General features: G+C 48.0%; 1 protein-coding gene across 6 annotated transcripts in view; it reads right to left on the bottom strand.

Moving 5' to 3' along the window:
- TRIM66 (tripartite motif containing 66) overlaps nucleotides 1–13,662 on the bottom strand; it is a 65,910-nt gene that overhangs the window by 11,651 nt on the left and 40,597 nt on the right. For 5 of the 6 annotated variants that reach the window (XM_019629279.1, XM_019629284.1, XM_019629280.1 and 2 more), the window contains 5 exons: nucleotides 13,025–13,190; nucleotides 12,292–12,438; nucleotides 10,013–10,130; nucleotides 8,418–9,331; nucleotides 6,899–7,066 (listed from right to left, as the gene is read on the bottom strand). In XM_019629279.1, the coding sequence (XP_019484824.1) occupies nucleotides 6,899–7,066; nucleotides 8,418–9,331; nucleotides 10,013–10,130; nucleotides 12,292–12,438; nucleotides 13,025–13,190 (1,513 nt within the window). The remainder of the gene's footprint in view (nucleotides 1–6,898; nucleotides 7,067–8,417; nucleotides 9,332–10,012; nucleotides 10,131–12,291; nucleotides 12,439–13,024; nucleotides 13,191–13,662) is intronic. The other variant, XM_019629281.1, reaches the window with a different exon arrangement.

The following is a 13,662-nucleotide window of genomic DNA, read 5'->3' as shown; positions in this document are numbered from 1 at the left end:
CAAGGAAGGAAAGGGCTTCTCAAGCACATGCTAGGATTGGAGAAGGGCTTGAGAATGTGGCCGCAACTGACACTTGGTGCCTCACACACAGGGGGAGCTTGCCTGTCAATGGCGATGCTGCCTGCCCGCTCTAGCACCCAGGTCACGTGATAAAAGGCAAAAGTGTATGGCCAGCTGTGAAGTCTATATAGGGCAATCACTGACACTTCCAAGCTGTCAGGTACATAGCTGATACCTTGATTTCATCTTTTTATACAAACATACAAAAACCTTCAGATTTCATGAGGGAAAATATGTATTCCCTCATGGTTAGCAAGTGAAAATAAACCGTTTTCTAGCTCAGGGAGGAAAAGAACAGAAATACTCACTCCAATAAGCCATTCAGGTCACCTTTGGGGGACGAGGGGAGGCTGCTATGAGACTTAGCACCGCCTCACTTGCCCCTCATTTTCTCTCCTCCCAAATGATATGTTTATGTCCCTGTCCCTTTCCTCTTCTTGTCTCTTATTTCTTTACCTCTGTCTCCTTATCTCTGTTTGCCCCCTTCCTGACTTGTGACTTGTCTAATCACCTTACCTAGAATTTACCTGTCTGAATATAATTTACCTGTCTGAACTACCTGCGTCCACAACTTGCCTAGCCTGCTACCTCCCTGAATTGTCTTTCAACTACTAGTCACCTATGCAACCCTTCACTCATCTAGCCTGACTCCTGCTTAACCTGTGCTGTTACCTGCTGTTCTCCCTCTCTCCACCGTCACCACCCAGGTCTCTTCCTGGAGTTCAATGTGTTTATATTATTATTCGAATGATCGCCACATAGTGTTGCCAAAATTCAGAGAAAGCACTGTCCTTTCATTTTAACAGGAAGGGAAGTTGAGACACAGAGTGGTTACCCAGATTTCCCAAGCTCCTATAGGCCTATAAGACCAGGTATCTGAGTCCAGCTTTGAAAATCTGCTGTCTCGTCTTGATTTTGTGCCATTAGCTAGAAAGCTAGTGCTTGAGTAAGACGGGATTGAGAAGTCAATAAACAGACACTGGGTGAACATGCCCTGAGTTTAATATAAAGTTCAGGTTCTTACAAGCAAGATAATATTGCTGGGGATAAAGTAGCATAGGTAGGGTGGTGTTCCACAGAAATTCATTTTTCAGCTCTCTGAAACATACCTCTTCCAATAACAAAATGTAATTGGTTTAAAATATTTTGAAGGGGGGCACGTCTAACACACTTTACACACTACCCTGTCTTATTAAACAGAGGACATGGGAGCCTAAGGAGACCATTTATTAGTGATGCAAAGAAACTCGGATGAACTTCTGTTACTGGGGTGGGCTGTAGCTCAGGGGTGCTTCCGGGAGCTCCCAAGCCTGTCGGGCTTAGTTCGTCCTTTCAAGGCCCTCACTCTGTGCCACTTCTCCAGGCAATGTTTCTTGTCTTCTCCCTGTTGTTTATTAGCTGCCATTGTAGAAGTCCTGACTCCCTGCTTCTAACCTGCTTACTGCGTATACAGGAAAACTAAAGCGGTCCATAGAAAACCATATAACAGCTTGCTAGATCAAGAACACTGACCAGATAGATACCGGAGTATGGGCTGATCATCTCACACAGGATAGAATGTGTAGGGTTTGTGACATCTGTTTTGGTGCTGCTCTGAAGCTTTGACTCATCACTTCTGGTTTCAGGTTTTTGTTCTAGTCGTTAAAATTGTCAAAGCCTGACCAACACGTCAATGTGCACTAGAAGGGACCAGTGATTGGGAGCTATGCCTTGGAAAACCACTAAAGACCTTCACACTCTGGCTGAAGGAAACAGACCAGGGGATGGCGGCAAACAGATGTGTGATGTAAATCCTTGGACTATCTGAGAGCTTCGACAGCTTAGATTAGGTGGACTGGTTAACAGTATAGTAGATCTTGAAACAACTGAGTCAGGTCGCAGAGGATGGAACTAACTAACTTTTTCAGTGAGTGGTTTCCCAGTTTGGCTTTTAATGAAGAAATAGTTGCTCTTGGTGGCAGGTGAGCTCCTCCAGAGCAAGTGGAAAGCCCTTGGATGAATTAGGGCCACTGCTGCGGATGCAACAATGCTGATTTGTGCTGACTGACCAAAGTCAAAGGAGAAAAAGTTCACGGGAGGTGAAGAGAGAACTGAGCGGTGCCCAGTGCCCTGATGATCCCGGAAAGACAGAAAAAGCAAAGAGGGTCCCAGAGTCTGAGATGGAAGAAAGAGGAAAGGAATAAGTAGATTCCAGTAAATCTGAACTGAAAGCCAGAATAAGTGGAACCCTCAAAACACTTGAAGCCTTGGAGACTCAAGTAGACAGAGGAATTTTGGTTGGGCCAGAGAAAGGAAATTTAAGGACCGGAAGCCAAGACCTATTTTCTCATGGATCAGGAGACCTAGACAAAGAGCTCGGGTTTGGTCTGTGGACCATATCAGGCTAGAACAGGCTTCTTAAGGGAGCTGAAGTCAGGGAACCAGACCTGGGGAGCGTTTGGCTTGATTCCTGAGTGGGGCAGAGTGGATCTCTGTATTGTTCTACATGTGCTAACACAGACTGTGCCCTAACAGAGCCTCATGAGGCGCTGTGTTCAGGAACATTCTAAGCAAAAGCTGCTGCCAGGGCTGGGCAACAAGGAAAAGATCATTCCTGAGATTGAGAGCCCATGATCTGGTCCATAGCAGTGGATCTGGGAACTATGAAGGCAGGATGCCTAGCATTTCCACATTTATGCTGGGGTTTAGAGCATGACTTCAAGCAAGCCATTACCCATTTCTGTGCTTTAATTCCTTCCTTACAGGTTAATGTAAATCTCACTGAGTCGTACAAATCAAATTTAGAGCTCCGGTATCAAAGTGCTTCAATAATGGTAATAAATGCTATTTGTGTGAGTCATAATCCTTCATGCTGCATCACTCTCAATAATCTGGCCCACAGGAATGCCTGCTGTTTCAGTAACATTTACTGAAAATATATCCCAGACTCCTCTCAAGCCACAAACAGCATTCTGGTGGCCTCCAAGTCCTCTGTGAAAGATCCACGGCCACATTACGAGCAGAGGAAAGATCCCTCTTGCAGGCGAGCTGGGGCTCAGAGGGGGCTCTCTGTGATGCCTCAGCCTTGACTCCATGAGAGCTTCAAGTAAAGGGCTGGGTGTATTTTTCAGCAGTAGTCTAGTTCAGAAGTATGAAACAATGCCATCAAATGTCTTCCAGTTTCACTTGGGAGGTAAGAGGGCTCCTTTGTAGAGTTGTAACCATGGTCTTTCTTCAGAGTGGCTAAATCAAGATTAGGAAGCTTAGGCAACAGTTAGAGTCAGACAAATGTCAAAATTCATTCAAAAGCATCCTGCTGGGTGCAGGGAAGGTAGTGGGATAAGATGCTCCTGAGACTGTGGTGCTCAAGCCACTAGAAAACCCATTCTAGAGCTTTCACATCTCATTTTCAGCAGCAATCTGCTTTCACCAGCAGCTCATTTGGTATCAGCTCCTAGGCACAGTGGCTCTGCTGTAACAGAAATCTTCCTTGTGGTGATAAAAAGTCAGTGAGGTAGGTGCTCAGAGCATGAACGAGTCCCTAAGGGACACGCGGAGAGGTGCCTGGTACCACAGGTTCCTCTGATCTGTGACCTTCAGATAGACTTTTCTGACTCTTCTGGCACTCAGGCCAGTACAGGCTGAGGAGTGGGCTGAAGGCTAAAACACCTTTACCAGATCAAGACAAAAAAGACCAAACTAGGCTGGCTCCTGAGACCTCTCCCCAGCAAGGCCTCAGGCTACGTCAGAGATTGTAAAGACAGGAAAATCCAGCAGGTTAATGGCCAAATGGGTCCTACCACTCCCACCGCAGTGCACAAGAAAGGTGATCTAACCTAGTCATTGAACACAGGGTTGAGTCAGGAGCCTGTGCTCTGGGCTTAACATTTCCAATAATCAACTGGATAACCCTTAGAATGGTCACTTAACCTCTGTGTCTCAGTTTCCACACCTTTCGAAGGGGCATAAGAAAGTGGCTTCCTCATAGTATTTCTAGGATAAATAAAGAGATAAAATGGAATAATCCATGCAAAAACCTATGGAAAAAAAGTCAGAAATGCTATATAAAATATCATTCAGTGAGAAGATACTCAAAATGTTATTTGGTATCTTCAAGCTTCACACCCTCCACTCTGCATAATCCCAGGCTCAAGGTATTGAATTCCTTCAAAAAGGAAGCCCTTTTTTCTTATTTCAGTAGCTTTGTTGTATAACTAGTATCTCTCTCAATCAAGTAGATGCAAAGGGTCCTCTGGGCCAGGAGGACAACCTTGAGGTTGCTTTTTCTAGGAGTCCAAGCCATGAAGAAGCCTATGGAATTGAAAAATTCCAGGCTACCTGTCCTCCAAACCTCTGCATAAGCCCAGGTTAACAGGTGCCAGGGCAGCTCAATCAGAGAAGTTAGAGTTCCTAGGACTTTCGCTAACCCCAATACCAACCTGAAGCCACACAGGAGGACAGCAGCCCCCTGCTGCTCAGAGCGCCCTGTGGGCCACCCACCCAGGCTGCACACACACCATGCTTGCGCGTGGCTCACCTTCTTTCCTCTGTCCTGTGTTTAGGAACAGAACCGAGACCTGTTTAACAAGCAGGGCCTTTTCTGCATGGCTTCCGCTACCACTTGAGCCCTGGCAATTCCCGTGCTTCCTTCTCAACTACTGACATCGCAGCCAGACGCCTCCTGGTCATCTCCTAACGCAGCTTCCACAGGACAACATCAACAATTCAAACCTTAGCTTTTTCCTACTCCCAGATATGCCTTCTTCCCGTGCTCCCATGTCAGCGAATGGGACCAAAACAGACCTGGGTGCCAAACCAAAAGACTTTCTCCCCATCATTTCCCATTGCCCATCAGACTCTGAGTCCAAAAGCTCCTGTGATCTGACTCCTTGAAGTCCTTGCTTCATCTGTATTCCCACTGTTTCTGATTTCCTTTAACCTCTCCTAGTTCTCCTTTGTTCTATTGGGTTGTCGGAAAAGTCATGACGTATTTCTTCTATGTTTTTCATTGCAAAAATGCTCGTGACTTTTCTGACAGCCCCATATTTTGGTCTCCCTACTACAGCTAACATGAGCGTTCTAAAATTTAATTCAAACCAGGTCCCTCCTTGCTAGAAATGCTTCATTTACTCCTCACAGCCCACAAGACTGAATGCCAATTCCCCAGCATAATTTACAAGGCCTCTAACCCCTGTGGTTTCACTCCCATTCGGCAGAACAGCTCAGGTTCCCACCAGGCCAAATTATCGGAAACCCCCTAAGTGCCCCTAAGGCACTTCTGGAGCTTCCTACTTGCTTTCCATTTGACTAGTCATTCTAGCTCCCACCCCACCCCCACCCCCTTCACTCGCCTAACGCCTAATTTCTCATCCTTCAAATCTCAGCTTAAAATCAAGTCCTCTAGGAAGTCTTCTGTGAAGAGCTCCTCCTCCAGGGTTAGGTGTCCCTTCTATATACCCCAAGGACTATCACAGCACTTCATCACACTTTATCGTTGTTGCTTGTTTAACTGTCTCTCCCTCCAGATTGTAAGCTCCCGTGTGAGACTATCTTACTCACCAATGTGTGCCTGACACCTAGCAAAATATTTGGCACAAAGTAGGAGATTAATATATATTTTTTTGAATATTGAGTGAATAAATAAACGTTTGGAGTATTGGAATTTAAGGACCCAGTATTAAAACCCTAAGGAGACACAAAGCGCCTATTTACAACATCTTTATGGTCCTCTAGGTCAAAGCATTTTCAACAGATAGAACAGGCCAGGCATAAACAAAAAGCCCCTAATTCCAGAGACCTACCCAGACTTCAAGAGTCAACAGGGATTTCCAAGTTAACATTTCATTTTTGCCATCCCTTACTTTTCTAAACTCTCTTCTCAAGTATCCCTGAGATAGACTGATCTAAGACATATGGCCCTGGTGCTGCTGGGAGAAGCGTGGTGAGGGGCAGGTCCACAGAACAACTCACAGAACTGAGGCTGTGGGCCCAGAAGGATGCTGCAGGGCTGAGGGTGCAGGCTGGGAGGGTACAGGATAGCTGACAGAGCAGGTACAGGGCTGAGTGAGGCAACAGGGGGGCTGAGAACACCAGGCCAGAGAAGGCAACGGGATAAGAGGAACAGGGCCAAGGGACAAGGGGGCCTAAGTGGAGGGCCTGGCACAACGCTGAGGTTCAGCTAGGAGGAGGACAGGGTGGGGGTAGAGAACAGGGGTAAGAGTGGAGCAGCTAAGGAGTCGTGGGGTTCTGGGCTATCGCAGAGTAAATGAACACTGCCAGCAAGCAGGGAGGCGGCTGGACAGGAAGGACATCTCTGCAGACCACTCTCCCAACAAATCCCATTGAGTCAAATTCTAAGCCCACCAGCTTAGAGGTATGGAGTCACATAAAATCTCTCCCCATTTTCATTGCAGAGAGGGAAAAGTTCAGGCTTTGGATTCTGACAGATTTCGTTTTAAATAAACCTCAGCCCTCTCATCTACTAGCTACGGGGCCCTGAACCTCAGTTTCCTCAGTGATAAAATGGGGATGCCCACCTCACAGAACTGTTGGAAGCACCATGCACAGTTCCAGGCACAGAGTAAGTGTTCAGTAAACTGGCTCTCTCTCCCTTTTCCCTTCCACCCTAAATGAAGCCCAGCTGGTCCCATTTTGAGTATGTGTGTGGGAGTAGAAACAGGGGTGGGAGAGGACCTACGGTGCTGACTCATTAGGACAGAAGGCATGAGTCAGGGCTGTGTAACATCCAGGGATGGAACAGGGACACTCCTCCCCCCGCCCAATCCTCCTCATCCGGCTCCCTGGGGTCTTGGCTGGCAGTGGGTCCCATGTGGTCGGGGAAAGCAGGCTCCGTTAGTACCTTTCTCATCACATTTGGAGAGGAGTGCTGGATGGTGCTGTCCAATGGGGGGACACTGTGAGGGGTTTCGTCCCCAGATGCCTGGGGCAAATTAGCAGCAGTGTTCTTGTCAAGAGAGAGAGTTGGCTTTGGGACTTCTGATGTCGATGCCGGGGACTCATCTGTAGCCTGAAGAAGAAAAGAACGTGGGTGGGTCTCACTGCAGAGAGTAGCAGCAGCAGCACTAAGGGTTAATGTCGCCCTGCCCTCTCCATTGCCACCACCTACACACTGGGAACGGCTTAACATTTTTTCGGAAAGAAAGATACTCTTATCTAAACTCTTCCTAAGACTACATCCTAATGACAGTCTTAGGATAAAACCCAAACCAAGAATTCTGAACTAACTCTGTCATATTCACCTGAGCAATCCCAACAGTTACGACTTTCTTTTAGCTTGTGGTCCTCTATGAACCCTAGACCCTTCTCTGCCATTGTAAGGTTTATTCTATATCCCCTTAAAGGAATTGAGCCTCATAGGAAGACACTGAAGCATGATCTGGAGTTGTCAGTACTGAGCATAAATGTGAGGCCTTACATTTTGTAATAAAGTAAAAGTCTACAGAGCTGCTTTGAAGATATAAATGTGATTACAGATTTAAAGGCAACATCGCTACGGGAAAAGTGAGAAGAAACAGAGGGAAGGGGCTGGAACAGGAAGCTCTGGGGAAAACGCAAGAGTTAAGGATGAAGATGTAGAATGCAGCCAAGATCCCAGAGGTACGAACTGTATCTCCTCAGTTGGCTGTTGGCTGAGAAAAGAGAAGAGCAGCATTCATATCCCCCCAGGGAAAGAAGGAGGCCTCTTCTGTGGCATGAGGGCCAGCAGACTTGAATCCCAGTCTTGACTCTAGCACTCAGTGTGTTACGATCTCTAGGCAAACTCCTTGCCTTCTCTGACCTCCACTCCTGCACCTATAAATCCAGATGGTAATGCCTACCTAACCAATGCTGTTGATGGGATGAACATGTTGATGGGATATAGTGTATAGAAAACATAACTACCTAGTAGGCTTGAAATAAACTTTAAGTCTATAGCTGTGCAGTGTTACAAAGCTGCTGCTCATAGCATCTAATGCATACCTTCCCTCCACTCCTTAAGCTCTCCCTTCCTCCTGCCTGAGATTCGTAAGTTCCCAGCAAAGAATTGAGGAGATTACAAAGAAAAGAGCCTCCCTTCAGCTGTGGCACTGGCAGGGGTCTAGCACAGCCCAGAAGGTTCTAATCATGGACAAGGTTCCTAGGTCCCTGAGGAGGGCAGGGTTAAGCTAGGCCACGCTGAAGAGTAGTGAGCCCAGCTCTGTGCTGGGACTAGAGCGTCCCTGAAGTGGGAGGTGGAGCCCAGGGCCGTCCTGAAGGGGGATGGCTGTGCTCAGGCCACAGATGAACTGGTCCTGGGCCACCCTGGAACTGGGCAGGCTGTGTTCCCTGAGCAGTCCCAGGACAGGGAGAACGTGTGCCCGAGCCACCCTGAGGCGCACCTGTACAGTGTCCTCCTGGCTCTGGGACTGGACAGGTGCCGGCTGCCTCACGATGTAATTGATCTGCCCCACGATGGTTTGCTGAAGATGCTGGGGTGATTTGGTCTGACTCAGTTGCAGGCTGGGCTGCTGAGCTTGAAGGAGAAGCTCCAGGTCCTTCTGCATTTCCTCCAGCTCAAACTTGTGGTGCATTATGTCCACATTCTGGGAACAGGCGGGCCCAGGAGGGCTCTCATGCTGACCGGAAGCCAGGTGCTGAGATGGAGGGAGAGGTGGGGGTGGCTGTGGCTGGGGTGGAGGCGGTGGAGGCGGCGGAGGCGGCAGAGGCGGCAGCTGCTGCTGTGGCTGTTGCTGAAAGTGGCTGAGCTTCAGCTTCTGGTGGTGGCCGAACTGGACTTGGATAGAGGGTGTCTGCAAGGTAGGCTGGGCATGGGCTCCTTGCTGAACATCCTGCGGGGGCACGATGCACACCGGCTGGGAGGTCAGCTGATGCCCCAGCCGCTGGTGTGTGCCCTCCGGCTCCACAGCGGGCTGGGTCTCCAGCCAGGGCTGCAGCAGCTTTGGTGGATGAGGGTTGCAGGGCAGCTCTTTCTCCCTGGGCAGCAGGGTGGAGCACTGCAGGGACCCCAGCTGCTGGGGCACCATCTCAGAGGGCTGCCGAAAGCTGTGGGCTGGGTGTATGCTGGGTGGGGGTACCTGGCCTTTGAGAGAGGGCGAGGCTGGGGAGCAGTGGGAGCAGCACACGGACGAGGAACACAGTGCTGGAGACTGGAACTTGTGTGAGTGGTGGCTAAGAGCCTCTTGCTGAGCCACTGGGGACTGGTGGCTTTGATAAAAGGAGGATGGTCCCTGTAAGCCTCCATAAGCAGGAGTATCTGCCCGGGATAGCTGTCCACCTTCAGTAGTTATACAGCCTGCAAATTCAGAATAGAGAGTGTTTTCAAAGGTAATCTGCAGTGGTTCCCCACTTGCTACCTCGTGCTCCTGGGGCAAACGGACATCATTCAGCATACCTGTACCAGGTGCAGAGATTAAGAAATTCAACCCCTGATCTCTAAGGCTCAGTCTATAGACTCTGTGTGGACCAGCCTTGGGGGCCCTGGGACATTTGAGATACTGTTTTGCTTTTACCAGATGCTCAGTCCAGACTCCATCTATAACCCATTAGAGAAAGCATAGGCTCCCTCAAAGAGCACCCACTCTTTTTATTAACAGAATGGCACAACAGAGACTCAAACAAAACAAAAAAAATTCAACATTGGGAGTTGGGACCGGGGGTGCTGGAAAGCAGCAAAGTAAAGAGTGTCATCCCCAGGACAAACGAACAAGGCTTCAAATAGAGAGCTGGGGAACTGTGTGTTGGACAAATAGGGTGGCAGAGAGTGGGGGAGCTCCTCATCCATATCCTAACCGCCCCCAACCCTGCCATCCCCACCCCACACAAGGAAAGACTTGCCGAATGGCTCCATGACCTCTGGCAGTCTCAGTGAGTGCTTTCTCTTGGGCCTATGCTGACCTATCCAGTAAGTCAAGCAGAAGCTCTATATTCACTTTTAGCAATTATGTAAAAGCCCACAGGGTGGGCCCGGGCTCACCGAGGGAAGCCAGTTGCTTGGTCCAGAAGTTAGGCTCCCAGGTGAATCGGATACTCCAAGGGGAGCCAGGATCTGTGTTGCAATTTGTCTCCAGCAATCGCTGCATCTGAAACACAATCTGACAACAGCACCAAGGATCATTTCTTTGGGCATCTTGTGTCTGAATGACAACTCTCTCTCCCTCACTCTTTGGACCGGTTGAAGGGCTCGAAGCCACAGCTCTTTAGCCTCGAGTCCTCCGCCATATGCTCATTGCCTTGCTTTTCAGTATCTTCATATCCTTCTCCTGCCCCCTCACACACACACACCCCCACCCACCCTGTACCCCCCCATTGCCCACTGATCTCCTCCCTCCTACTGAGGCTTCTGGAACCCCTACATTCTTATTTCTTCCAGGCCTCAAATGATTTGTAATTCTCCCTCAGGATATCACTTGCCTGGCAGCCCTCTCAAGGGTGCTCCATTCATTCTACCATATCTCAATGTACAGGCCTATGGGGGCAGACGTTCTCTGAGCTCCCCACTGCTGTCCTTCCGCCCACATGTAAAACTCCCTTCCATCCTAACCAACTGCCCTCTTCCTCCCTCATCACTTTCATATGTTCACCAACTCTCCCATTGATCTAGGACTTTGGCAAGTGTCCAACTTATCCTGTCATCATCTAGTTAACTAATGTCCCAGTCAACATCTTGACCACTTACTTCTTTGATCTTTTTAATGTCAATCAACTTCACCTCTCTTTTCAGTTCAGTCACCCTTTACCTCATCTAGAACCATTCTACCTATGAGACCTTAAACTCCAATCACCTATTACCTGATCATAACTAGCTCTCACCCTTTTGGAACATGCTCTTCAACCTCACTGAACTCCCTAAGCCGGCTCCAATCCACAGGGCCCTCCCAGCTTTCCATCATTTTCCGTAACACCATCATTAGCGCCCTAATTCCCTCCCCACCACCAATGCCTAACCTTAGGTCAATCCAGCCATTCCAAAACCATGTGACCTGGGGTCACTTCAGCGATCAGTAACCTCAGAGGCACCCCTCAGTCCCTTTTTTTGTCACTTCCTTTCTTAGCTTCCTCTTCCAGTGTCTTTGGTGACTATTTAAAATCTTCAATTCTCTCTTCAATGCCACTTACCCAGTGCCTAACCCTCTTATTATCACCTTCAACTTCACAGAAGACAAAAGAGACCATAAAGGGCAAAGTCCCCCAAACTTGTATCCCCGCTGCCTCCAAACTTAACTACGTTATACTGATACCTTCTTGACCTCCCATCTCTGAGGAAATGAAAGGCTCTTATGTTTAAGGTTCCCAGCTCACTCTAGATCCCACTTCTTTCTATCTTCTCATGATGCTCACTCCATCATACAACTCCTCTCTTCAACTTCTTCTCCCAAATATGTGTGCACGTTAAAAAAAAAAAGCCTATCTCCCTCTTTTTTCACTCCTGTCTCTACTTCACCTCTCATCCTCAGTCCCCTCATTCTAGCTTTTAGCCCTCCTACTTTGCTGGAATTTCTTTCAAAAGATCACCAGGGACTTCCTGATTCCCAGGTCTCACGGCTTCTCTTCACTACTCATCCTCTGTCACCTGTGTGGCAATGATAACATTGACCATTTGGAACTTGAAACTCTGTTAATTTCTGTGTACCACACTCTCCTGTTTCTCCTCTGACCTTTGCATCTCACTTTCCTTCATTCATCCTCTTCCTCTCTCTAATGAAAATCATGGTATTTCCCTGGGTTCCAGGTTTGTTCTCTCTTCTTCACATATTCTTCCAAGGTGATATTACCGTTATCCCAGTGACTCCCACATCTCTATCCCCAACCCTGACTTTTCTTCTGACTTGCAGACCCGTCCATCAAAACAGACTTTAGACATCTCCTTTTAGATGCCCTACAAACACCTTAGATTCAACACATCCAAATACAAACCTCACCAACTTTTTTCAATATTCTTGCTCCTTCTCCTGAACATCACTCCTCCCCCAAGCCCAACACTTCGACATCATCCTCAACTTCTCCTTTCCCCTCAGCCCCCCATTTAAACCCAAATAACTTTGTATGGAATGTCCAACACACTGTTAATGTCCAGGATAGAGTCTGAACCCGTGACCCAAGACAAGTCACTACAGAATTTCCCAGCTGAGTTGCCTAGAGGAAGGCAGGGCCATTTCAGCACCTGGGTCCTTTGCACTGTGGGGTTTGGTAAAAAAATAAAATGTCATTAACTTACTAACTCAAAAGCAGTGATTGAGGAGTTGGAGTTCTTACCAGCTCTTTGCTGAAAAGGAAAGGGACGCTGGTTTTGCTGCAGACAGCCCAATTGATGAAATTCTGCACATGCTCAAACTGACGGTTGAGGACCATGATGCTCTGTAACTGCTGTTCCAGCTTCTGTTTTCTCTCATTAGTAATGCCCTGGGTATGGAGAGAGAAGACAGTCCATGATCCTGTTCCTGGACTGCAGGCCACCTGCTTAGGAAGTCTGCTGGCCTGTGCGTGTCAGTGTGAACACTGATGGAATCAGATGAGACTGCACGCCTGAGAGGAGGACAGCAGGACAGTGTTCTCATGGGCTGCTGAGGGATGGAAAAAAGGGAGGAAGAAGGAGTGGGTAGATTTTATGGTACACATATGGAATGAGTGATAAATAAATGAGAAAGTGAATGAATGTCTACATCTCTTGAGTATAACTTAGTGACGAAGGTGGGTTGTTACATGGCTCTCTTCCAAGGCTATAACCCCGAATAGTTCAGGAAGGCAGTTGGCCTGGAGCCATCACATGGATGGGAGTTTGAACTAATTTCCCAGCCCTTAAGGAGCCACCCTCCCCAAATTAGATTGGACATTTTAAGATATAGGAAGCAGAAGAGAGCTATGGAAACTTTACATCTAAATTCCAGCCTAAGTGGCTCTGAGCCCTGGGACTAGTTGAATATGTGCCTGGCTTCTGACCCAGGAAGGGCACAGAACCCATCCATCTGATCCATCTGTCCACATATACCTCCAGCTCTTCTATGAGCCCGTTGGCCTGCTTGTTCAGCTCATTCATCAGAACCATCTTGGCCATTTTGATCTGGTTTTCCACCTTCCTGTGCTGATGCTTCACCTCAAAAATCCTGTAAACAGGATGGAACATAGCATGGTGAGCCCTTCCCTCCTGTGAGGGCCTAGAGACAGCAAACATAAGAGACAACAATTTGGAGGCAGCCTGTTGAAAGCAGGGCCCAGCAGGCATCAAATATAAAGAAACAAGAACCTTGTTCCACCACCCCACCCTTTATAAAACCCAGCCCACTTAATCTAAGTGGACCAATGGCCCAAAGTTCAACCAGGTTTTCCCTAGGTAAACCTCAGCTCCACACCCAGCTCAACCCAGCAGCTCACCAGTTCACACAGCACTTGAGACATGACAGAGTAAAGAAGCATGGGTATAAGTTCATGTAATTTGTTGTCTTTAAAAGGAGGATGCTCCACTAAACAGTGCCATGCAGTAAAAAGAGCATGAGCAGAAACAGAGAGTGGACCAGTGGCTGCCAAGAAAGGGGGATGGTGGGGGAAATGGGGAGTGACTGCTAATGTGGGTTTCTTTTGGGGGTGATGAAAATGTTCTAAAAGTAGACGGTAATAATGGTTGCACAA

This window comes from Hipposideros armiger, unplaced genomic scaffold, assembly GCF_001890085.2.
Source record: "Hipposideros armiger isolate ML-2016 unplaced genomic scaffold, ASM189008v1 scaffold_834, whole genome shotgun sequence".
Lineage (NCBI taxonomy): Eukaryota > Metazoa > Chordata > Mammalia > Chiroptera > Hipposideridae > Hipposideros > Hipposideros armiger.
The sequence above is the reverse complement of the archived record's forward strand: the minus strand, read 5'-3'. Positions and strand labels throughout refer to the sequence as shown.